The sequence below is a fragment of the Bombina bombina genome, chromosome 6 (genome assembly GCF_027579735.1).
Source record: "Bombina bombina isolate aBomBom1 chromosome 6, aBomBom1.pri, whole genome shotgun sequence".
Taxonomy (NCBI): Eukaryota; Metazoa; Chordata; class Amphibia; order Anura; family Bombinatoridae; genus Bombina; species Bombina bombina.
The window spans coordinates 1041371742-1041399470 of record NC_069504.1 but is presented as its reverse complement, the minus strand read 5'-3'; the positions used below and the strand labels follow the sequence as shown (position 1 = coordinate 1041399470).

Sequence of the window (27729 nt, the reverse complement as noted above, 5' to 3'; positions counted from 1 at the left end):
GTACGCTGCTCTGTATAAATACGAGGAGTACACTGCTCTGTATAAATATGATGAGTACACTGCTCTGTATAAATACGATGAGTACACTGCTCTGTATAAATATAATGAGTGCACTGCTCTATATAAATATGAGTACACTGCTCTGTATGAATATGATGAGTAAACTGCTCTATATAAATATGATGAGTACACTGCTCTATATAAATATGATGAGTACACTGCTCTGTATAAATATGATGAGTACGCTACTCTGTATAAATATGAGTACACTGCTCTGTATAAATATGATGAGTACACTGCTCTGTATAAATACGAGGAGTACACTGCTCTGTATAAATATGATGAGTACACTGCTCTGTATAAATATGATGAGTACACTGCTCTGTATAAATATGATGAGTACGCTGCTCTGTATGAATATGATAAGTACACTGCTCTGTATAAATATGATGGGTACACTGCTCTGTATGAATATGATGAGTACACTGCGCTGTATGAATATGATGAGTACACTGCTCTGTATAAATATGAGTACACTGCTCTGTATAAATATAATGAGTACACTGCTCTGTATAAATATGATGAGTACACTGCTGTGTATAAATACGATGAGTACACTGCTCTGTATAAATATGATGAGTACACTGCTGTGTATAAATACGATGAGTACACTGCTCTGTATGAATATGATGAGTATAATGACAATGAATATCTATACACAGCTAATAACCACACAGGCACACAACTATGTACAGACTGGATGCTATGCGCCCTGGTGACAATGCACCTGCTGCGCCGATGGTAGTTCCGCACCTGCTTAAAGGGACATGAAACCCAAATATTTTCTTTCATGAGTCAGATAGAGAATACAATTTTAAACAATTTTCCAATTTACACCCATTATTTAATTTGCTTCCTTCTCTTGATATCCTTTGCTGAAACGTTTATCTAGGTAAGCTCAGGAGCAGCAAAGAACCTAGGTTCTATCTGCTGATTGGTGGCTGCATAGATATACCGATTGTCATTGGCTCACCCATGTGTTCAGTTAGAAACCAGTAGGGCATTGCTGCTCCTTCAACAACTGATACCAAGAGAATGAAGCAAATTAGATAATAGAAGTAAAGTAGTTTAAAATTGTATTATCTATCTGAATCATGAAATAAATTGTTTGGGTTTCATGTCCCTTTAAGGCTGAGCTATATATGAAAATGTTGTGTGTACAAATGATGCGTCTGGAATGTTACTCTTGTTTTTTTGTTACATTCTTATACCATTTGTGCCTTTTTATCTAATCAGTCTTAAAATATTTTATCACTGTTCTGTTCCCAATTTTTGTCTCTCTCATGAATCGTTTAGCTCTCCCTAAGGGCCCAATTATCTAAAGCCCTCTGGGCTTGTGAGATTGTCTAAGAAATCTCGCCAGTGCTACGAAGTCCCTGTCTTAAATTCCCTTAAAACTGTTTTTTTGAGAACATTGTATTTTGCATATGGGTGTTCCCTGCTTTTAAATATGTGAAGGTCATGTGTACATTACAATAAGACACAAAAAAATTACATTTAAAAATCGTATAAAATGTATAAATGAAATATTAAAATAAAAATATACAATAAAAAATGGTAGTTCTAATCACTTTAAAAATTGAAACAAAATTATTCTGCCAAAAAATGTTATTTTATGGAACAATTAAAATTCTTGTTGAAATTACACAGAATTTTTTTTATTTAGGGGCACATTAGAAATCGTTATACAACAATGTTGTTTCCCTTATTGTAAAATGAGTTTCCGAGCCTCCGATAGTGAGATGAACATGGGTATTCCATGGGTGTAGCTGAAATGTGTCCTCTAGGTCCAGGACTGATGTATTTTCTACACATTTTCCCCATGCAGATATCACTGATTTTTCTCACAAACTGAAAGATGAGATTATGTAAAAATTTGAAAAACACTTTTTACCCTAATAAAAAAACACCTGCATTTGAAAATAGAGACAATATATGTGGAAAACAGAGTAATCTGATTTGCATTGACTGCAGGATTAAACTTTTAAAGTGTGCCCCCTGTTCCCTTCTAACGTCACTCTCCCTAGGGAAGTTGCCATTTCCAGTGAGCACCATTACTTTCTGTGGGAGATGACCCCTTTTTTATATCATTCCTTGAGGGCAGACCCTGTGAGTGTCAGCGAGGTTTTCACATGCGGCCCAATGAAGTTTTGATCATCTTGCCTTTAACCCTTTGTAACCCTGTCTTACCTTTTTGTTTTACTCATAGCCCCTTTCTCAAATGACTTAAAGCCTATGATTGATTTATTCCTTTTTATAGGAGATTGTACTAGTTGTTTTTTTTGGAGCAGAATACCTTGTACGTCTCTGGTCTGCTGGCTGTCGCAGTAAATATGTTGGATTCAAGGGTCGGATTCGCTTTGCTCGAAAACCCATCTCAATAATTGGTGAGAAATAATCGAGTATCTGTTTTTTTCTCCTTTTTGTTGTTTCTTACCATGCATAAGCCCAAGGCAGGTAGTTCCAAGCCTTAGACTAAAGCCCACTGATACAACAAGAATACCAGAAGCGACACAAGTAGAAGAAACCTATGGGATAGAAGACACAATAGAATAGAGCTATGTGATTTGGCCTGTACAATTATGTGATAAACTGATGTATACAATATATAAAATGTCTTAACTACAAACAGGATGACAGTAAATATCCGTAATTTGCCTATAGCACGTGATGAAGTCACTATAAATATATTTATAGATGATCTATGTTGAGTTTTATTAAAAGTTAACAAGACTACTTCTAGGTCGCATGACCTGTCATATATGCTTCAGTGTTGGCTATTTTATTTATCCTTAGATCTTATTGTGGTCATTGCATCCATCATTGTACTCAGCGTAGGATCCAATGGACAAGTCTTCGCCACATCTGCAATTAGGTTGGTGAGTTTATTAAGGTCGGGAATATCTATGAGAGATAATTTTTCCAAATGATTATTGAAGGCGTCTCAGTGTGAATGAATATAACTAGTGTTGCAGAGAATTGCTAGATGGCTGATTTCCATTTACAGTTATGTTAACAAAAGAAACTGTTCACCATAGATTATTATGGAGCTTAAGGGAGCCCAATGATATACACCCTGAAGCTTTATTTTGCTATGTTCTCTTCTGATAGCATTGCCTGCAATTTAATTCAGGTACCAATTAAAAAATCAAACAGTTATTTCATGTTCAGTGTAGGAGCTCATTTCCATCTGTCAAGAAACTTTTCAAGGGGTATATTGTTGGACTGTAAAACAGAGCAGATTGGGATGACAAAAGGACAGTTGTAAAAAGTTTTAAAAATGTAATTTTCAATGCAAATCGTTTGCAATGCAGTGCTTAATTACTGAAATATATACTTAGCTTATATACTTGTACTTAGCTTTTGAAGGCTTCCTAGACTATTGTATATGGACCTCTCAACGTGGGCATAGATTAGTTAATCTATTGTAGCTATCAGTGAATCATAAATCACTCACAAGAACTGATGCAAAATGGCCCTGGTACAGAAATGTCTATGGTCTGTCCTGATCCCTTATTGAAGCCATCAAAACCTTTTAATCAAGAATGAATCTTCTCACATTTGGGTTTAAGTAAGGATAAATATAACCAAATAAAGATAGCTCAAACAAGAAGGCTTGCTAAATGCTGTGTTTATTGGCTGTTCCATTCAAACATAAGGGGTTACAAACAAGAACGCCTAACGCGTTTCACCTGCTTGGTGATGAATTATTTTAACAGGCTTGCTTTTTTTTTTTTAAACATTTTAATGTGTATGTTTAATTTATACATTTGCTTTATAACCTTTGGCATTGCACTCTTTTGTTCTGATTTGCTTAAGTCACTGAATTCAGGCAGAAGTTACATTTTTCTCCAACATTTATATGAGTTCCACTCTTTTACATTCATCTCTTCAGTTTTGTCTAAGAAACTATAAACTTTCATTTGCATGCTCTGATGCTACTTTTCCTTCTTCTGCAGAGGTATACGGTTCCTCCAGATTCTGCGCATGTTGCACGTAGATCGGCAAGGAGGCACCTGGAGACTTCTGGGGTCTGTAGTATTTATCCATCGGCAGGTAAGGACTCCAGCTAATAACTACTTGGCTTGATTATCATTCTCTCTGCTTCTTTTAAGGGACATTGTATGCCTATTTGATGTAATATTTGTTGTGGCGCTGGCTATCTGTTGACCATCAGTGTGCATGCTCTGGCCATGTGTTGACCATCAGAGTACATTCTCTGGCCATGTGTTGACCATCAGTGTGCATTCTCTGGCCATGTGTTGACCATCAGAGTACATTCTCTGGCCATGTGTTGACCATCAGTGTGCATTCTCTGGCCATGTGTTGACCATCAGTGTGCATTCTCTGGCCATGTATTGACCATCAGTGTGCATTCTCTGGCCATGTGTTGACCATCAGTGTACAAGCTCTATTCTACTGTACTGTCTATTATGCAGATGGGAGACTATTTCAGATTGTATTGGTGGATGACTTTTTTAATGCTTCTGAAGCACTGTTACACCATTTTTTTTTTTTTTTAAATAATTTTTATTGAGGTATTTTGAAAGGCATACATCAATTATGTAAATAAATTTTTGCACTACATGTTACATACGATAAAGGCTTCAATGTTCCTGGAGTAGCAAAATAAACACATAAGAAATTAGAAAAAAAGAACAACAGGTTACATATCATGTAGACATTGTATATAGAGGATGCCCAGCACTAAGAGACCTTCTAAAAGCATTAAGGTAGAGGAAGGCGAATATAGGCCGAAAAGGCCATCTTTGGATCTCATCATTATACCTCGGTTTTATAACATTTAAAATGTAGAATGGAATATATTAAATGTGCTATAACAAAATCAAAACCAAAACCCCCCTAATAATAATAAGTAGGAACCATATGAGAGCCTTCTGATCCACACATCAAGGTATTAACTGCTATATATCTGGTCTTAAAAAGGTCCCTGAAATATGTTGAAGGGCTAAGAAACTCAGCAGGTACAATTCAAGCAGACTTACTAGTCTGATCAAAATAGGTGGGTTCCGTATTATGGTGCAATAAGGAGTAGAAGGGATACTAAGGGGGTGATGGGAGGTGCGGTATAGGCAAGAGAAACCGCTTTTTTAATTCTCCTAGAACTAGGAGACATATTATGGAGTAGTGGGGGGGGGGGGGGTGGTAAGATAAATACAATGAATGGAGTATATGCCAAAGGAGACTTTCAAGGGGTAGGGCATCAATTATATAGTATTAGTATGTTGAGGAGGAGGACAAGTGAAACTGTAAGGAAGACAGGGTGTGCATAGAGATTATAGACTCAACTAGCTAGTGTTATTGATCAGTCCTGCTGATCTAAATAAAGTAGGTAAAGTCAGTAGCTTGGAATTAAGAGTAAATACTAAGAGATTAAGTAGTTTATGGTAATTCTTTTGCATCTAGGGTGAAAAAAGTACTACTAGGGATGCTGCACAATAGACAATTGGTTAGCCTATGTACACTAAATATAGACATCATTAAACTTTAAACTTTGGAGAGTTCAGAGTTGTTGCCACTGTGAAGCGAGATTAAAACATGCTGAAATTCTTTTTATTTATTTTTTATTTATTTATTTTTTCCTTTTTTTTGTTCTGGGAGTTAGTCTGATAGGGTGCAAAATGATAAGTTAAACTTAGTGAGGAAGAGGAAGGGTGTGTAGATCATTCTAAGATACTGCTTGATATTGGGGAGATATAGTTACATACATATAGTATCTTCACCTGTTTAGTATAAAAGTACGGTTGTAGCAACATTGCTTCTATTGGAGTACGGGATAGGGGCATAAATCTGCTTTTATGGCAATAGTATGTCTTAGCAACCATGTTAGTTGGATATGGGCCCTATATCCAACAATAAGCTATTGTGTCAAATTTAATTATCTCCTTCCCATATGTACAATAGATGGGCAGCTACCAATTTCGCAACGTGTCAGAACAATTTAAACTTATATGAGTATAGAAAAGAAAAGTAAACATACTCAGAATAGTGTTATGAAAGGCAATACATGTGATGGTAAAAACATGCCACACATCAACAGCAAACAGTATGAAACAATCAACTGGGTTATGATAGCAGAGGATAACATTTGAACCCCAAAACTGGCCAACCCCGAAAGTTAGTGAAATACACTGGGAAAGTTCTCTGTATGTGTTCATGGTCCCTCTAGTTGGCTTGCAGCCTGTGTGAAAAACAAAGCAATGGACCGGTATGTTATAAGAGAGAACATTTTACCCAACTCCAGAACGCAAAGCTAGGGAGAAAGCTGTGCTGCAGATCTGGCAATAGAAATCTCTGCAGTGATTAATGTGTCCCCCGGGGTCCCAGTGCACAGCCACAAAGTCTATTTTCCCCATCTGAAGTACATGCTCTAATGACGGTGGCCAGCTCTCCTCAATAGCCAAGTTGCGGTAGTCGCGGCATAGATGAGAATCAGAAGCACTGAGTTCTGCCAGCCGTATAGAGTCCGCTCCGGGCAATCTATGAAGTTTGAGGGAGTGCCGGAAAGGTAACTGATAGGCAGAAATCGGGCGCGGTCCCTGCACCCACAGCCAAGCGTTAGTGCACTGAAGTGTGTCTGCCTGTGGCATTACTCCAAGCCTATCACTAGGTATATCCATTCGCAAGCCACATAGCACAGCTTCCGATTCCCATTCCTCCTCAGGGATAGTGATCTCCCAAGCCACCACCATATCGCAGCATAATGCATTCTGTGCAGGTCTTGATGATAAATATGGCGGCTGCCGGGGATTCGCTGCTTTCTCTATGTCGCCACACTCCTCCTCAGAGATAGTTAGGGTAGATAAGAAGGCGGTATGCGTAGTAGTAGAGTTGTAAGCCTCTTCAACTGCATCTAGTAGAGTTTGATTATGATGCTCTAGCAAGTCCATTATCTGGCTTAGGAGAAGCGCAGCCATGTTTTCTATGCCCCTGTTTTAGGCCAGGCTTCACGTGGCGTATCTGAAGAGGTATAATCAATATAATATCCTCATTGCAGTGTTCTCTTCTTCTCCCCTGGCTTGGGATAGCTGGCAGTTGTATTAGATGTGAGATTATTAGAATATTAGAAGCTTAGGCTCATCATGCATAAGTTAGACTTTGTATTTATAATTGAAAGCCAGGAGCTTCATAAAAACACGTCCGGCCATGTTAGCAGCTGGCTCCGCCCCCCCACTGTTACACCATTTTTAATTGTAAAATCACAGTCTGGTTATTGCTGTGCTACAGTCTTTTATATAAAGTTGTGCTATTTTTTTTTATGTACCTGCACCACATTTTATCAGGATGGGTCATTATTTCAGATAGCCTGTGTGTAGTTTCAGAGCTACATTTTTTTTTGGTTACTGCGTCAGACATCCTAACTTGCAAAAACTAATTTCAGGGAGGTGGCTTCACCCGCTACTGTGTCGCCACCAACCCCCCCCCCACAGTTATATATTGGACACCTTGAAACCCTAAATAAGACAGGGACTTATCATTAAAGTAGCTTCCTACTAAAGTCACATTAAAAAAAAGTAGCTTTATTGCACAACCACATACAACAAACCTATTTTCCAGTGATCGAATGCTTAAATATTTTAGAATACGAAGTTTAATTATGTGCAGTAAATAAGGTAGTATTTGTATTTTATTAAAATCAGGGGGGGCTTTTGGTTACTGATGCATATTGTGAGGGGTCTATAACGTCCCAGCAACTAAAGTCATTCCTTAAAGACTTTTCCGTATTTGGGCCACATTGGATCATGGTACTTGGAGTTTCAGGGAGATTACATTCCATTTGCTGGCATCAGGGAGCAGCTATTACAATCAGGGAGACTCCCTGAACTTCAGGGAGAGTTGGGATGTCTGCTGTATATTTGCATGCAAATGTGTTGGTAGATCACTGCACCTCGTGTTTTGTGTGGTTGGCAGAGACACAATAAAATTATACTCTTTTTGTGTATGAGTTCCAATGAGTCACTTTATGAGTATGGTTTATTACAATTTATTTTCTATATATGCCTATCCATGCTTCATTTTCTGTGAGTCACAGCTTCATAATTTGTGCACATTGGTTGCAACAACACATTTTCTTCCTATGTACCATAACTTTCCTTGCACTGGGTCTCTATCCCACACTCTTTATTTATATATCAAACAGCAGCCTTACATAACCTCTCTCACAGAAATGTCCTCATGACTGTTTCCAACATACATCTTGTCAATTTACCACATATTAATCTTACAGTCTGTGCTGTAAACATAGCTATAGAATGCATTAGGAAGCTCACTCTTTTTTTCTTAATAAATCTTTATTAGTACTCCTTTATACATAGAGGCCTACTTATCAAGCCAACAATTTTCTTGCATTTGACGGCACCAATACGCTCGTCTGACATTGCCTAACATTGCGGCCGAGGACCTGAATACGCTCTCCATATTTATAAAGAAAGCTGTCAAAAGCCGTGCAGCGGACTGTTGCTAACTAAACAGTCATCGATCTCGCTGCTATTCAGCTTTTTCCCAGCTTTATTTATATCCTGTCACTAAACACCACCACTATACTAAAATGTTTAACCCTTATCCCGCTGCTCCCGGACCCCGCCGCAACTAAATAAAGTTAATAACCCCTATCCCGCCGCTCCCCGACCCCGCCACAACCTTAGTAACGTTATTAGCCCCTATCCCCCGCTCCTCGACCCCGCCGCAACTTTAATAATGGTATAAACCCCTATCCCGCCGCTCCCGGACCCCGCGGCAACTAAATAAAGGCATTAACCCCTATTTCACTGCTCCCGGACCCTGCCGCAACTAAATAAAGTTATTAACCCCTATCCCGCTGCTCCCCGACACCGCCGCAACTCTAATAAACTTATTAACCCCTATTCCGCAGCTCCCGGACCCCGCCACTACTAACTAAATGTATTAACACCTAAACCTCTGGCCTCCCACATCACTACCACTTACTAAACCTATTAACCCCTAAACTGCCAGCCCCCACATCGCCATAAACTAAATTAACCTATTAACTCCTAAACCTAACAACCCACTAACTTTATATTAAATATGAAGTCATCCCTATCTTATAATAAATTTAAACTTACCTTTAGATTTAAATTAAACTATATTAAACTAATAATTAACATACCCTAACTATTAGACTAAAATTACATTAAACTATATTAAACTATTAATTAATCTACCCTAACTATTAGACTAAAATTGCATTAAAGGGACAGTCTAGGCCAAAATAAACTTTCATGATTCAGATAGAACATGTCATTTTAAACAATTTTCCAATTTACTTTTATCACCAATTTTGCTTTGTTCTCTTGGTATTCTTAGTTGAAAGCTTAACCTAGGAGGTTCATATGCTAATTTCTTAGACCTTGAAGCCCACCTCTTTCAGAATGCATTTTAACAGTTTTTCACCACTAGAGGGTGTTAGTTCACATATTTCATATAGATAACACTGTGCTCGTGCACGTGAAGTAATCTGGGAGCAAGCACTGATTGGCTAGATTGCAAGTCTGTCAAAAGAACTGAAAAAAGGGGCAGTTTGCAGAGGCTTAGATACAAGATAATCACAGAGGTTAAAAGTATATTATTATAACTGTGTTGGTTATGCAAAACTGGGAAATGGGTAATAAAGGGATTATCTATCTTTTAAAACAATAAACATTCTGGTGTAGACTGTCCCTTTAAACTATATTAAACTAATAATTAATCTACCCTAACTGTTATACTAACATTACATTAAACTACAAATTAAATTAAATATATTATATACTTAAAAACCTAACCCTACTCAAATAATTTAAATCTACTATTAAAAAATGCAGTGTAGGGCTTAGCATGAGCCTGGAGCAGTCTAAGGGTTAAGGCTGAGGGAGAATGGGTTAGAAGAGAGAGGGTTAGTATTGGGGTGCAACATTATTGCAGTTCAGGGAAGGCCCCTCCTTACCAGTAGAAAAGCTGATTCCACCCAAGCAACTTCCTCTTCTCCATCGGATCCTGACTGAGGCAGTTTTGTGAATTAACTGGGCAGCTATGCATCGTTCCAGGCGTGCTGTTCTTCCTCCTAGACGTTATCAGGATGATCAGGGACCATCTGGATCTGCAAATCAAAGCAAACAGATAAGTGTTCAATCTGATAATATGGAGGATATAGATGTTATACCCCCAACTCAGTACACCAGTATAGTTGAGGCACAAGTCCATAATGTAGAAGAGCAGGATTCTGTTAGTGCAGAGCCAACACAAGAGCCCCCTTTGCCTCAGGATTTACATTTTGAGCAATTAAATCAACCTTTGGGCAATATTCAGGCTAGCCACACGGCTTCCTTTATTAGTGCTGTTCCTCCCTCTGCAGTCTCAGCAGTGTCAAATTTACTTAATGGTATAGTTGCAGCGATGGCTGCATCTACCTCTGTCCCTCAGGGGTCAGATCTAGGTGTCAGTACCCCTGCTGGCCCTCCGGTTCACACTGGGCCTCACCTTGGCACCTCATCAGGCCCTCCGGTTTCTATTGGGCCTCATACCGCCACACCACCCGTTTTACCTGCCCATCATCTTACCGCCACATCACCTGGGCCTGTAGCTTCCCTGTATGTCACCCCTACTAGGCCTACCGTCACACCACTCCTCAATTTGGGCCCGCATGGCCCTACGCCGTCTGGCGGTACTCGACCCCTGCGGGGTCGGGCCTTGTCAGCCACCGTTACTACCGCCACACATATACTTAAAAACCTAACCCTACTCAAATAATTTAAATCTACTATTAAAAATTACAAAGTTACAAAACACTGACAACTAAGTTACACAAAATAACAAACACTAAGTTACAAAAAAAAATAAACACTATGTTACACAAAATAAAAAAGAAATGATCAAATATTCAAGCTAATTACACCTAATCTAAGAGCCCTATGAAAATAAAAAAGCCCCCCCCAAAATAAAAAAAAACCCTAGCCTACAATAAACGACCAATGGCCCTTTAAAGGACCTTTTGCGGGGCATTGCCCCAAAGAAATCAGCTCTTTTACCTGTAAATAAAAAATACAAATACCCCCCCCAACAGTAAAACCCACCAACCACACAACCAACCCCCCAAATAAAAACCTAAGCTCCCCATTGCCCTGAAAAGGGCATTTGTATGGGCATTGCCCTTAATAGGGCATTTAGCTTTTTTCAAAAGCCCAAACCCTAATCTAAAATTAAAACCCACCTAATAAACCCTTAAAAAAGCCTAACACTAACCCCCGGAGATCCACTTATAGTTTCTGAAGAGCTGACATCCATCCTCAATGAAGCGGCAGAAGTCCTCATCGAAGCCGGCAGAAGTCTTCATCCAAGTGGGCCGACGTCTTCATCCAACCGGGCAGAAGTCTTCATCCAAACGGCATCTTCTATCTACATCCATCCGGCGTGGAGCGGCTCCATCTTCAAGACATCCGACGTGGAGCATCCTCTTCTTTCAATGTCTTCTTTACAATGAGGTTTGCCTTTAAATGACGTCATCCAAGATGGCGTTCCTTTAGATTCCGATTGGCTGATAGAATTCTATCAGCCAATCGGAATTAAGGTTGAAAAAATCTATTGGCTGTTGCAATCAGCCAATAGGATTGCGCTCGCATTCTATTGGCTGATTGGAATAGCCAATAGAATGCAAGCTCAATCCTATTGGCTGATTGGATCAGCCAATAGGATGAAAGCTCAATCCTTGTCATTTAAAGGCAAACCTCATTATTATAAAGAAGACGTCGAAAGAAGAGGATGCTCCGCGTCGGATGTCTTGAAGATGGAGCCACTCCACGCCGGATGGATGAAGATAGAAGATGCCGTCTGGATGAAGACTTCTGCCTGGTTGGATGAAGATGTCGGCCAGCTTGGATGAAGACTTCTGCCGGCTTCGATGAGGACTTCTGCCGCTTCGTTAAGGATGGATGTCGGCTCTTCAGAAACTGTAAGTGGATCTTCGGGGGTTAGTGTTAGGCTTTTTTAAGGTTTTTTTGGGTGGGTTTTAATTTTAGATTAGGGTTTGGGCTTTTGAAAAAAGCTAAATGCCCTATTAAGAGCAATGCCCATACAAATGCCCTTTTCAGAGCAATGGGGAGCTTAGGTTTTTTAGATTAGGTTTTTATTTGGGGGGTTGGTTGTGTGGTTGGTGGATTTTACTGTTGGGGGGTATTTGTATTTTTTATTTACAGGTAAAAGAGCTGATTTCTTTGGGGCAATGACCCGCAAAAGGCCCTTTTAAGGGCGATTGGTAGTTTATTGTAGGCTAGGATTTTTTTTTATTTTGGGGGGGCTTTTTTATTTTCATAGGGCTCTTAGATAAGGTGTAATTAGTTTAAATATTTGATTTTTTTTTTATTTTGTTTAACTTAGTGTTTATGTTTTTTTGTAACTTAGTGTTTGTTATTTTGTGTAACTTAGTTGTTAGTTTTTTGTAATTTTTAATAGTAGATTTAAATTATTTGAGTAGGGTTAGGTTTTTAACTATATAATATATTTAATTTAATTTGTAGTTTAATGTAATTTAGTCTAACAGTTAGGGTAGATTAATTATTAGCTTAATATAGTTTAATGTAATTTTAGTATAATAGTTAGGGTAGGTTAATTATTAGTTTAATATAATTTAATTTAATTTACAGGTAAGTTTAAATTTTTTATAAGATAGGGATGAGTTAATATTTAATATAAAGTTAGCGGGTTGTTAGGTTTAGGGGTTAATAGGTTAATTTAGTTTATGGCAATGTGGGGAGCTGGCAGTTTAGGGGTTAATAGGTTAATACATTTAGTTAGTTGCGGTGGGCTCCAGGAGCGGCGGAATAGGGGTTAATAATATTATGTAGGTGGCGGCGGGGTCCGGGAGCGGCGGAATAGGGGTTAATAATTTTATGTAGGTGTCGGTGGTGTCGGGGTGGTAGATTAAGGGTTAATAAGTATAATGTAGGTGACGGCGATGTCGGGGCAGCAGATTAGGGGTTAATAAGTATAATGTAGGTGGCGGCGATGTTGGGGTGGCAGATTAGGGGTGTTTAGACTCAGGGTTTATGTTAGGGTGCTGCCACAATTACGCTGCAGAATTCCAGCGTATTTGCGGTTGACGGCTTGATAAATAGGCCTCCTAGAATGCATTAGGAGGGTGGGTCACTTTTTTTTCTTAATAAATCTTTATTAGTACTTCTTTATACATACAGATAAACAGAAGCATAGCAAAACAGTCAATATGCATGTCAAACAAATAAATATATTCCAGTAGATTATAAAGCAACTAGTCCTAAAGCCGGTTTACAAGGACCATTTTTTGCAGTACAGCGGCCCCACCCCCCCTCTCTCCCCTCTCTTTTATGCTCTCTCCCCCTCTCTTTTGTGCTCTCTCCCCCTCTCTTTTGCACTCTCTCTCACTCCACCTCTCTTTTGCTCTCTCTCTCCCCCCTCTCTTTTGCTCTCTCTCCCCCCTCTCTATTGCTCTCTCTCCCCCCTCTCTTTTGTGCTCTCTCTCGCTCCATCTCTCCCCCTCTCTTTTGCTTTCTCTCCCCCCTCTCTTTTGTTCTCTCTCCCCCTCTATTTTGCGCTCTCTCTCCCCCCTCTCTTTTACGCTCTCTCCCCCTCTCTTTTGCGCTCTCTCTCTCTCCCCCCTTTTTTGCATGCTCTCTCTCCCCCTATCTTTTGTGCTCTCTCCCCCTCTCTTTTGCGCTCTATCTCCCCCTCTCTTTTGCGCTCTCTCCCCCTCTTTTTGGCGCTCTCTCTTCCCCCTCTCTTTTAGGCTCTCTCTCTCCGCCCTCTCTTTTGTGCTCTCTCTCTCTCTTGCGCTCTCTCCCCCCTCTTTTGCACGCTCTCTCTCTCCCTATCTTTTGTGCTCTCTCCCCCTCTCTTTTGCGCTCTCTCTCCCCCTCTCTTTTGCGCTCTCTCTCCCCCTTTTTTGCGCTCTCTCTCTCCCCCTTTCTTTTGTGCTCTCTCTCCCCCCTCTCTTTTGCGCTCTCTCTCCCCCCTCTTTTGCTCTGTCCCTCTCCCCTTTTTTTTGCTCTCTCTCCCCCCTCTCTTTTGCGCTCTCTCTCCCCCCCCTCTTTTGCTCTGTCCCTCCCCTTTTTTTTGCTCTCTCTCTCTCCATCCCTCTCTTTTGCTGTTTCTCTCCCCGCTCTCTTTTGCTCTGTCTCTCTCCCCTCTCTTTTGCTCTCTTTCTCCATCCCTCTCTTTTGCTCTCTCTCCCCCTCTCTATTGCTCTCTCTCCCCCTCTCTATTGCTCTCTCTCCCCCTCTCTATTGCTCTCTCTTCCCCTCTCTATTGCTCTCTCTCCCCCTCTCTTTTGCTCTTTCCCCTCTCTTTTGCTCTCCCCCCTCTCTTTGGCTCTCTCTCTTGCACTCTCTCTTCCCCTCTCTTTTTCTCTCTCTCTTTCCCCCTCTTATTTCCTCTCTCCCCTCTCTTTTGCTCTCTCTCCCCCCTCTCTTTTTCTCTCTCTTCCCTCTATTTTGCTCTTTCCCCTCTCTTTTGCTCTCCCCCCCCTCTTTTCTGCTCTTCCCCCTCTCTTCTGCTCTTCTCTTTAGCTCTTTCCTATCTCTTTTTGTCTCTCTCTTTCTATTTCTCCCCCCTCTCTCGCACCGACAGCGCCTGACCACGCCCCCACCACGCCCGACCACTCCACGCACACGCTCTCGTCTGGTCACGCCCACATTCCTGCCCAGCCACGCCCATGCCCCTGCCCCACTGCCGCAAACAGCATGTCAGGTAAGGCCAGGTGTGTTTGTGCTTGTGCTGTCTCTACTGCGCATGACAGCTTTAAACAAACACACTTGGCCTTTTATATTATAGGATTAGACATTCTCTATATACATGAGACAGATACTGTCATAGAGCAGCTCTATATGCAGAAATTAGTTGTCAAATTGAGTCATTTTGTTGGTAACAGTTTGCAGACAACTCTCAACATTGCAACATAGATAATAACAGTGAGAACAAACACATATAACTAAACAAGAAGGGCTTCTTTTTGTGCACTATTATGTTTATGAGCATACAGATATTACAGGAAAAACATGAGGCCTGTTGATGGGGGCACTAAGGGATTCTGGTCTCTGTATTGGTTACTGTTACCCCTCTTTGTGTGTTCCATTTTTGTTTCCCTGTCTTAAAGGTTTCTTAAACTATTGTAACAGTATTAGGTTAGCCATTGTTTTTCTTTATCACTTTGTACCTTGATTTATTTGCACACTATCCAAATCTTCTTTGTGTAGTAAATTTGCTCACATTTTAACAGGAGCTCATCACTACGCTTTACATTGGTTTCCTGGGCCTTATCTTCTCATCATACTTTGTGTATCTGGCTGAAAAGGATGCTGTGGATGAAGAAGGAAGGACTGGCTTTTCCAGCTATGCAGATGCCCTCTGGTGGGGAGTGGTGAGTAGTAGCAAAAGTATTGATAAATAATTAAATGTTAGTTTTGCTAAAACGTTCTGATATCATTTTCAATTTAAAAAGAATACATTTTATAGCTATTTATCATTTTATAGCTATTTAACAGGTTACAGTCTAGTGTCAACTTCATATTTTGGAATCTTGCTGACTTTTTTGACACCCCACTAATATAACATAATTTCCCAATGGCCTTCAGTTCAATTTTTTACCTTTTTTTCAGACCCTGAAATGAACCTTCTTAAAGGGACATTTAAATACCTTGTGCATTTGTGTTACAATTGTGCTTCTCCTAAGAGGTTTTTTTTTTTCAAAGTTCTACAAAACCAGCTATTTGATTTGCACATTTTAAAGCAAAATTTTTTTTTATAGAACTGGCCTTTCTAGGGAGAATTGGACAAGCACAATTTTTACACAAAAGCAAGAGGTTTATGCCCCTTTTAATTTCTTCAGTGCTAGCAGTAAAGTGTCTGAAAGCTGTTATTATTAGGGCTGTTAGAAGTGATATACATTTGTAGCAGTGGCATATTTAGGTTTTGTGCTGCCCTAGGCACTTAATCACGATTTAAGCCTTTTTTGACCATAATATTTTTTTTTTCAGGGTTCAACATGACTTTTTTTCATGGTATTTCATGGTAAATATTCACCAGGGCTTGCAAAACACAAGCGCTAGTTAAAGTGATGGTAAACTCTCCCCATTTTAAAATCATATCTGGAATGTTAGTTATATTTAGATGGAGTTTCGTTTATTAGTTGTAATGAAGATGCGCTATAACTTACTTTTTAATATAGATATGAACTTGAAATACCCCGTGCTCTGCCGCCCACTTCAAAAGTACATTTTTCTGTGAGCTAACGGTTTGAAAGGAACCAATCAGCGCTCTCCCCATATGGCACTTCTGCTGTAGCTCTGATTGGAAAACGAATCAAACCATCAGAGAAAAATTTACTTTTGAATTGGGAGTCGGAGCACGGGGTATTTGAATTTTATATCTTCATTAAAAAGCAAGTTATAGAGCATCTTTATTATTACTGATGAACGAAACTCTAAAATGTCTAAAATATCACTAACATTCAGGATCAGTTTTAAAATTGGTAGAGTTTACATCACTTTAAGTCACCTGCTGCTCACAACAGAGACTCAAAAAGTGCTGTTCCCCAATTTGCACTAGGCAAGTTTTTGCCTAGGCCAAAATACACCCCAAATTTGTAGTAATGTGGCAGTTTCACTTTTATGGATAACGTGCGAGCGGACATGATACGATGTAGCGTATCATGTCCGCTGCACATCGATAAATGCCGACAGCATACGCTGTCGGCATTTATCATTCCACCAGCAGTTCACAAGATACCGCCAATCGGCCGCTAGCTGGGGGTGTCAATCAACCATATTCGATGGGTGAAGACGTCTCATGGTAGGGTGATCTTCAAGGGGTTAGTGTTAGGTTTCATTAAGGGGGGATTGGGTGGGTTTTAGAGTAGGGTTGGGTGTGTGGGTGGTGGGTTTTAATGTTGGGTGGGTATTGTAATTTTTTTACAGGTAAAAGAGCTGATTACTTTGGGATAATGCCCCACAAAAAGCCCTTTTAAGGGCTATTTGTAATTTAGTATAGGGTAGGGATTTTTATTATTTTGGGGGGCTTTTTTATTTTATTAGGGGGATTAGATTAGGTGTAATTAGTTTAAAATTCTTGTAATTATTTTATTTTTTTCTGTAATTTAGTGGGGGGGGGTTTGTACTTAATTGTAGTTAATTGTAGGTAATTTAGTAAATTACTTTAATGATAGTGTAGTGTCAGGTGTAATTGTAATTTAGGTTAGGATTTATTTTACAGGTACTTTTGTCTTTATTTTAGCTAGGTAGTTATTAAATAGTTAATAACTATTTAGTAACTATTCTACCTAGTTAAAATAAATACAAAGTTGCCTGTAAAATAAAAATAAATCCTAAGATAGCTACAATGTAACTATTAGTTATATTGTAGCTATCTTAGAGTTTATTTTATTGGTAAGTATTTAGTTTTAAATAGGAATAATTTAGTTAATGATAGTTATTTTATTTCGTTTTATTTAAATTCTATTTAAGTTGGGGGAGTTAGACTTAGGGTTAGACTTAGGTTTTAATAAATATAATATAGGAGCAGCGACGTTGTGGGCAGCAGATTAGGGGTTAATAAATGTTGGTAGGTGGCAGCGATGTTAGGGACAGCAGATTAGGGGTGAATAAAATTAAACTAGTGTTTGTGAGGCGGGAGTTTAGGGGTTAATATATTTATTAAAGTGGCGGTGATGTCCGGTTGGCAGATTAGGGGTTAAAAACTTTTTAGCAATTTAGTTAAGAGTTTTATGTTACGGCGTTAGCCCATAAAACTCTTAACTACTGACTTTTAAATGCGGCAGGAGTCTTGACAGGAGAGGTCTACCGCTCACTTCTTCCAAGACTCGTAATACCGGCGTTAGGCATGTCCCATTGAAAAGATAGTATACGTAATTTAGGGGATTTGAGGTAAGTTTGAGTCGTGGAAAAAAAGTGAGCGGTACACCTGTACCTGCAAGACTCATAATACCAGCGGGCATTAAAAAGCAGCGTTGGGACCTCTCAACGCTGCTTTTTAAGGCTAACACAAGACTCGTAATCTAGCCGTTACTTAGAAGCTCCCAGTTTAGCTCTGTTGAAAAGGTTACTGGAATACCCGCTGCAAGTCGTTCTATAGCAAAAAAAGCAGATACTCCCCACCCTCCCTCTTCCTCTGCATATGAAAAGACCCTTTACACAAACAGAAGCAAGCTGTAGAAGTTATACATCAGTATTCTCCTAAAACTTTGGGGCTTGGTTAGGAGTCTGAAAATCAGCGCAATGTTATTTAAAAATAAGCACAACTATACATTTTTTTAAAAAAGGCTATATAAATGGATCATCTACAAAACATTTATGCAAATGTAAACGGGCAAATATAAATAACCAGCCATTACCGGTAGCAATCAACGGCTCAGACCTCTGGTTAATTTTCAAAATAACCCTCAATTGCCCCTAAAATAAAGAATATTCTTTTATTATTTTACACATTTTATCTTTTTTTCTATTAAAAAAATCTGCCAAAAGCAGTCATGATAGGTTAAAGCTGGCGGGTGCGCGGTAAAAACGGCTCTGAAAAGTGCCTTTACATTGCGGTCTATGGAACTGTGTGTTCCCTGTAAATATAATGTATATGTATATGCTTAAATACATATATATATATATATGTGTTAATATGTGTATATATACATATTAACACTCAAATATAAATATATCTGTATACATACACTTATATATTTACAATTGCTGCGCGACTTAAATTCTTCACTGCACTAAATCTCATGCTGTGTCTCACATCTTACACCCGCATCTGCTGCTTTCTTTAGCAGATCGATGACAAATCCGCCTTCTTCCAATCATTGTGTGCCCTCTTTGGCGTCCAGCTCGTGGGGCAACGCAACGATTGGAGGAAGCCGGTTTCATCGTCGATATGTTTATGAAGCAGCAGATGCGGGCAGAGGGCCAGCGTTATGCTGACCATAATGCAAAGGTAAGTATTTTTAAAAATAAGCATCATTGTAAACTTTAATGAATTAAAGTTCCCCTATGTTTAAGAGTATTATTTAATACTGGCCTTTAATTCAGTAAGTTTACAATCACTTTAAGTCATAAATGCTTATTCTGTGCCATTTGTCAAATTTGGTTTATGTCTTTACAATCTATACTATAATCGCGTTTGTAACGCATCCGTTGCCATTGGCAGTTGCGCACACATCCTCAAAGGAATGTTGGCAGCGCGAGGCAGCCAACAAAATGTTGGCTGCGCGCACAGCCAAAAGAATTCATCTGGATGCAGGCGGGTGCAAACCTGTAATTTGAATCCCGGTGGATTCCGAAAATGGCAGGGTGGTGAAATCGTTGGATTGTTTCACCACCCTGCCATTTTCGGAATAAACTGGGATGCAGCGAAGGCAAACGGAGCATTACAAAAAAATAAAGTAACCACCTGCAATAAGTATTAAAAAAAAAAACTAACCGTCCGCAATAAGTAATAAAAAAAAAATGCCCGCAATAAGTATTTTTTAAAAAACAACAACCGCCCGTACAAACTATTAAGAAAAAAATAAACTAACCGCTCGCACGAAATATTAAGAAATAAATAAATAAAATAACCAATAAAATTATTAACCCCTAAATCCGCCAACCACATCTCAAACTACCTAATACATCTGTTAACCCCTAATCTGCCAACCCCCACAACGCATTAAACCTAATATACCTATTAACTCCTAAACCGCCAGCCCCCACAACGCAAAAAAATTATTTATTGACTAAGCCCCCTAACCTAACACCCCCTAAAGTAAACCCTTAATTACGTTAAAAAAAATTACATTACATTTTTATTGAACAATTTTCAGTGACAATGATATGCATAAACGAAAAAACAAATGCATCAAGAGCATGTCATTTACAGATAGCAACTGATCATAAATGTTCCAAGTGTGTATAACAAGATTATTGAGTAACACAAAATACAATGCAATAACCATAGAGATATAAAATAAATTAATAAAAAAAAGCGTAGCAAATAAGAAAGAAAAAGAGGAAGTTTAGATAAAGGAAGAAAAGTAATAGAGAGAAGAAAGAAGCCATTCTCGCACAAGAGTGTAGTGCAGTTATGGGTTGATCTGTTTTATTAGGAATATAAAGAGCAGAGTAGAAGAGGAGGGGGGGAGGGAGGTGAGGGGGAGAGGGTATGACGGGGAAAGGGGAGATGAGGTGGGGGAAGGAGGTGGGTGGTACCGGCATCAAGGTTGCAGTGGGTTTATGGTTTCCCAATAGAACCTGACGTCACAATAAAGGTTCAGCTTATTGTTTCGGAAATAATAATATTCCTCCAATTGAATGAGCTCTTGGGTACGTGTTGTCCATGTTTCAACTGTGGGTATGATGTTAGCTTTCCAATTTCTAGCAATTAGAGATTTTGCTCCATTTAAGCAAATCTGTAAAAGATGTGACCTCAGCTTACAAGTATGTTTAGGTCTGTCATTAAATAGTACCATCAGGGGTGTGAGTTTAAAGGAGGCGGCAAACAAGGGAGAGAATATCAGCTGCAAAGCGTTCCAGAAAGGCTGCAATCTAGGACAAGTCCACCATATATGTGCCATACTGCCGATCCCACCACAGCCCCTCCAGCACACAGGGGACAGCTCAGGATATATATACTGTAAACGTACTGGTGTGAGGTACCATCTAGAAATTATTTTATAGTTCATCTCCAGAATTTGAGTAGATGTAGAAGATTTATGGGTATATGAGTATAACAGATCCCAACACTCTTCCGGGATTTGCAAGCCAAGTTCTTTGGACCAGTTCTGTGTGGATTTGGGTAAGTGTTTGTGTAGGCAGGAGTCTATTATTCTTCTAGCTAATGCTAGTGTTCCCTTCAAGGCTTTCCCGCTTCTGCAGAGCGATTCAAAGCGTGTAAGAGGGTGTAAAAGGGCTTGCTTGTGTGGGGAGGTAGCTAGGAGATGTTTAAGCTGGGAATATTTAAGCCAATGGGTGAAAGTGCAGTTTAGGACATCTGCTATTTCAAATGCAGGCCTCTGGCCCCCTGGCTGAAGAAACTCACATATGGGAGAGGAGAAACCCAGATCTGTGAACTGGGTACTATCTGTGGATGTGTGCATACTCCTTAACAATTCTGTGTTCTGAAATATTGGTGACATAGGCGAGAAGGGGGACGAAATCCCTGGTGTGTGTTGTATCAAATTATCCCATGAATTAAAAACATGCCTGTACAGGGGTGATAGCTTGACAACACTTGGTCTGCAGGATGCTGGTAACCAACATAAAGGACCAAGTTGCAGAGTCCAAAGTATAAAGGAGTCAAGAGATAACCATGCTTTGTCATAGTGCTTTAAGTGCCAGTCTAATGTGCTAGCTTGTTAATATCTTGCTATGCAGGGAACCCCCAAACCACCCTGTTGTTTTGTACGATAAAGACTTTGTTTTGCTGCTCTGTGTTTACTACCGCTCCATATAAATTTATAGAGAGTTGATTGGAGTTGTGATATAAATGTTTGGGGGAGGTTAATAGGGACTGTCTGCATCATGTAGAGAATATGGGGTAAGATAGACATTTTGGCCACTTGTATTCTACCCCACCATGAAAAGGGCTTTGATTGCCATTTTTGACAGTCTGATTGAATTCGCTTAAGTATTGGGATGTAGTTGGCGCTGAAAAGTGAGTCAATCTTAGGAGTTAATCGGGTGCCCAGATAATGTATGTGATCTGTGCACAACTGGTATGGGCAAATCGTAGAGAGCGCGGTAAACCGTTTTGTGGGCATATTAATGTTAAGGATATTAGATTTTTGATTGTTGACAAGAAAATGGGATAGTCTACCGAATTTATGAAATTCCTGCAGAAGGTGTGGAATAGAGGTGAAGGGGTCAGTTAAGGTCAACAAGACATCATCTGCGTATAGACTAATTTTATAATCATTAGGACCTATTGTCATGCCCTTAATGTCCTTGTTGCCCCTAATATGTGCTGCCAGAGGTTCCATGGCTATCGCAAAGAGTAATGGGGAAAGAGGGCAACCTTGTCGGGTTATTAATTTGAAAGGAGTCTGACAGGGTGCGGTTCACCTTTATCTTAGCTGATGGATTGCTATATAGACTAAAAATTCTATTGATGGTTACTTCCCCAAAACCAAATCCTATCAGGGCCGATTTCAGGTATGACCAGTTTTTCTGCGTCGGTAGAGACCAGGACAAGCTCAGTGTTCGTCAAGGATGCATGATCTATATGATGCAATGTTCTGATAGTGTTGTCCCTGGCCTCCCAAAGCGAAATGAAGCCTGTTTGGTCCACATGAATGATTTGTGGTAATAACTTATTAATTCTAGAAGCTTGGATTTTAGCGAACATTTTTGCATCTGTGTTAATCAACGATATAGGGCGATAATTTCCCGGCAATTGCGGAGATTTACCCTGTTTATGAATTAGGGCAATGTGGGAGGAAAGCATATCCATGGAAAAAGAATTGGTATCATCTACTGATCGAAATAATTTAGCTAATTGGGGCGCTAATATGTGTTTGAAGGTCTTGTAGTAGGAGTTGGATAATCCATCTGGTCCTGGACTTTTACAGTTAGGAAGGGATTCTATAGCCAAAAGTATGTCTGATATTTCTATGGGGGCATCTAATTGTGCAGCATCTTCCTGTGAGATAGTTGGAAGATCTGCATTTTTTATGTACATATCACTCTCTATCTTGTTTAGGTGATTGTCAGTATGAGGAAGTTTGTATAGGGCCTGAAAGTAATCATGGAAAACCTTAGCTATCCCCTTAGTGTCTTGAATAGTAGCAGAATCCGGAGCTGAAATTTTGTGAATATAAGAGTTAAGTGTTCTTTGACGTAAGGCTCGTGCCAACATTGTGCCCACTTTATTACCTTTCGTAAAATAAAGTTTCTTTAAGAAAAAGGCACACCTCTGTGCCTCTTTATTAAGGTAGGCATTAACTGAGGATCTAGCTTTGGCCAGGTCTCTTTGTATTAACACATTTTGGGGAGAGTTTGAGAAATCAGCTTCTAGTCTATTTAAGTTTTTCATTAAGGATTCAAATTCTCTCAGACTAGATCTAAGTATATTCGCTTTAAACTTAAGGAAGTCACCTCTAATAACCGCTTTATGTGCGTCCCACAATAGATGTGGTGTAATTGCTTCATTATCATTAAGGTGGAAGTACTCGGTCAGAGCGAACGACCTTCTAAAAAAAAAATTACATTACATTAATCTAAAATTACAGAAAACAAAAAAAGGCTAACATTACAAAAAATAACAAACAACACTATCCAAAATAAAAAAAATAAACCTAATCCCTATGAAAATAAAAAAGCCCCCCCCCAAAATTAAAACACCCCCTAATCTAAGAATAAACTACCAATAACCCTTAATAGGGCTTTTTGTAGGGCATTGCCCTAAAGAAATCAGTTCTTTTACATTAAAAATAAACAAAGTCCCCCCTAACAGTAAAACCCCCCACCCACCAAACCCCCAAAATAAAAAAAACTAACATTAATAAACCTAAACTACCCATTGCCCCTAAAGGGGCATTTGTATGGACATGGCCCTTAAAAGGGCATTCAGCTCTTTTGCAAATTGCCCAATAAACCCTAATCTAAAAAAACAACCCCCCCAAAAAAACCTAACACTAAAGCCCCAAATAGGTACTCACGGTTTCAGAAGTCCGGTGGAGAAGGTCTTCTTCCAGGTGGGTCCATCATCTTCATCCACAGCGAAGGCGGCACAGAGCAGAGGTCCGGAGCGGTCTTCCCAGATGTGGCGGCCTTCCCAGATGGGCACGGAGCAAAGGCGGCACGGACCGGAGGTCCGGCACGGACCGGAGGTCCGGAGGGGTCTTCCCAGATTTGGCGATCCTCAGCAGCGGTCATCGGCGGCGGTGCTCCTTGGCGGCAGCGCTCCTCTGTGAAGGCATGGAGGTTCCTCTTCATGCGATCGTCCTCCACACACTGAAGATTGAATTCAGGGTACCCCATTTGAAATTTTCAATTTTAGCCAATAGGATGAGAGCTACTGAAATCTTATTGGCTGATTTGAACAGCTAATAGGATTTCATTAGCTCTAATCCTATTGGCTGTTTTGAAAAATTCAGCCAATAGGAATGCAAGGTACCCCAAATTGTTTGCGGTACCTTGCATTCAATATTCAGTATACGACGGACATCAGATGAAGAGGAGCCTCCATGCCGCCGAGGGCCACCGCGAGGATAGCGGCCGCCACAGGAGGACCGCTGCCACCACCGAGGACCACTGACGCCGCCACAGATGACCACCGCCAAGGATCGCCACATCTGGGAAGACCGCTCCGGACCTCCACTCCGCGCTGCCTTCGCTGTGGAGGAAGATGATGGACCCGCCTGGAAGAAGACATTCTCCACCTTCTGAAACCGTGAGTACCTATTTGGGGCTTTAATGTATTTTTGGGGGGGTTTGTTTTTTTAGATTAGGGTTCACTGGGCAATTTCAAAAAGAGCTGAATGCCCTTTTTAGGGCAGTGAAAAAGAGCTGAATGCCCTTTTAAGGGCAATACCCATACAAATGCCCCTTTAGGGGCAATGGGTAGTTTAGGTTTATTAGTGTTAGTTTTTTTTTATTTTGAGAGGTTTGGTGGGTGGGGAGTTTTACTGTTAGGGGGGACTTTATTTATTTTTAATGTAAAATAGCTGATTTCTTTCGGGCAATGCCCTACAAAAAGCCCTTTTAATGGTTATTGGTAGTTTAGTATTAGATTAGGGGGTGTTATTATTTTGGGGAGATTTTTTAATTTTTTTCTGTATTTTTACTTTGTTATTTTTCATAGGTTGGGGTTACATTTTGTACACATAGACTGCATTCTGGGCAGGCTTATCAACTAGTATTAAATAAAGTGATTGAAATTCAAATACACCTCTTTGCATATCTGGTAATCCAGTATACATCTTCTTACCTTACTACAGACAGGTACATCAGATGTCCGTCCTGTATCATTAGTGCAGACAGCTGTATCTGATAAATATTTTGTTACATGGTATCAGATTAATTCTCTTTTACATTAGTACAGTCAGGTGCTATTCTGATCCTGTGTTACGCTAGTAAACTGGTGTATCTGATAAACATTCTGTTTTATTGATACAAAGAAATGTGTACAGTACTACATGCAGATGTATCTAATGAGCCTTCAGATACAAACAAGAGTATCTGCTAAACATGCTATTAATAGCACACACAAGTATATATATATATATATATATATATATATATATATATATATATATATATATATATATATATATGTACATGTGTATATATGTTTTAATTTGCTCTAATGCTTGTTAGAACTTGACTGAATTTCTGACCTGTTAATATTAGATTATTAGATATAGTTTATCTCCAAAAGTATAAATTCTCTTATAGTTATATTTTCTTACATTTCCTCGGGAGACTGCATGCAAGTTATTACTGATGGGGTATTAGTTTCATGGCTGCTCATCTTTTCTTGCACAATTTGATGTCATTTACTCCAGTTCATCTCTAGTGTCCATTAAATAATTGGTACAGAATCATTTCTGCAGATACTGTTGCATCAGACAATGTTTTATGCAATTAATCTTTGAGAAATAAATGTTCAGTTTCTTGATAATTTAGATTAGTATTCGCCAACTTCCTAGCACACAGGGGCGCAGATTAATATTTTAGAAGCCGTAAGGGACACATATAAATCTATGGCTATTAAATAAATGTGAAATTATATATATTTATATAATAGATTTAGGTGAGGTTGCAGGGTAGTTTCTGTCGGCTGTTCTTTCCTCCAGAGGACTTGTCTGAGATGTATTCACCGCAAAGCACACATTTTTACAAAAACTATTTCACACATTGTTAGTTCTGCTTTCCCTGAAGGGCCGCTAAAACTTTTGCCAAGGGCTGCATTTAACCCTCAGGTTACCAGTTGACCATCCTTGATATAGACCACTTGTTGATTTCAGATTTTTAGACAGCATAAATATTTACTTCATTGTTCTACTTTTAATAGGTAAATACTAGCTCTTGATACTTTACAGTTTGTTGGTGTCTGCGGGTATCAGACATTTTCTGATAAGTGCATATATTGCTGTTTGGCAGAAGTGTAGACCATACTCTTTCCTCCTGTATGTCTCCTGTGTCTATACTATCCAGAATCAGAAAGGCTACCCTGCACATCCCCACTTGATGTAAGGTTTTAAAGAGCTTGATGACCTAAATGAAAAACCTGTAACAAACAGAGAACCTACATACCATGTAGAATTAGTAAGAGTCCTTTATTCATCTCATACTGAACTTTTCAGTACACCATCACCTTTCTCAAGCTAAATTACAAAATGACTATATAAATAACACCAGTCAATTTAAAAGGTCCAATTATATATAGAATTGGGTTATAATATATATTCTTACCCCCCCCATTGCTAATTAGGGAATTCCCAAGCTTGAGGGATGAGAAGCAACACAATTATTACAAATATTAAGATACTATTGGACACTATGGGGCCTATTTATTAATGTGCGAGCGGACATGATCCAATATTGTGGATCATGTCCGCCGCCCATCGACAAATGCCGACAGCATACGCTGTCGGCCTTTTTCATTGCACCAGCAGTTCTTGTTCTGCAGGCTCGCCAGAAACACGGGGCTTCAAGCTCCATACGGAACTTGATAAATATGCCCCTATGGGGTATATTTATCAATGTGCGAGTGGACATTATACAAAGTAGCATATCATGTCCGCTGCACATCACTGCACATCGATAAATGCTGACAGCTTAACTGCAGTAAGTTGATGTCTGTCCGCCGCATTAGATCAGGCTGACAAGTTATGGAGCAGCGGTCTAACTTCTAGGGGCCTCAAGCGCCATATGGAGCTTGATAAATATCCCCCTATGTCATTTTCCCTTTAATGTGTTCTCAATGGTTTGTTATACCAGCCGCACAGTATTAATGTATTGGAAATTGCTCCTTTAGGTTTTTTCTTGCTACTGGAATAGCTGGTTTTACTCATTGAAACCACCACCAATAATGGAAATTTCAGTAATAGTTGGGTGGTAGATTCAATAAGCAAAAGCAGCTTTTTTTTTTAAATACAAAAAAAAAAACCTGAAGGAGCAATTTCTAGTATATTTATTGATAACATAATTACATTTTATATTCAAACCAATCAGCGCGCATTACAAAATATTTAGCATAAATGACTGAAGTCAAGGTCACTACTGCTATAAAGTTCAAGTTGCCAAATCCATGTATAATAGATTCTTATGCTTAGCCCCTCATTTTTTATGGGATCTATTAAGGGACACTAAAGTCAAATTTAATCTTTCATGATTCAGATAGAGCATGTGGTTTTAAGAGACTTTCTAATTTACATCCATTATCAACTTGTGCAGTCTTTTTATATGCACACTTTCTGGGGCGCCAGCTACTACTAAGCATGCGCACAAAGTACACAGTATACGTATATGATTCTGTGGTTGGCTGATGGGTGTCACATGATGCAGAGGACCTGAAAACTAAAGTCAATTTTGACAAAATCTACTGCTCATTTAAAATTCAGAGTAAGTGCTATTGCATTTGTTTTTTTATTACGCACATTTTGATAATGCAATTCTACTGTATTTAATAGCCCTTTAT

The 27729-nt window shown here is 39.3% G+C and overlaps 1 protein-coding gene across 1 annotated transcript in view; it reads left to right on the top strand.

Annotated features, from left to right (window-relative positions):
* LOC128664108 (potassium voltage-gated channel subfamily KQT member 1-like) overlaps positions 1-27729 on the top strand; it is a 327070-nt gene that overhangs the window by 129558 nt on the left and 169783 nt on the right. The window contains exons 4-7 of the mRNA XM_053718799.1: positions 2321-2447; positions 2857-2935; positions 4020-4116; positions 15323-15463. Coding sequence (XP_053574774.1) covers positions 2321-2447; positions 2857-2935; positions 4020-4116; positions 15323-15463 — 444 coding nt within the window. The remainder of the gene's footprint in view (positions 1-2320; positions 2448-2856; positions 2936-4019; positions 4117-15322; positions 15464-27729) is intronic.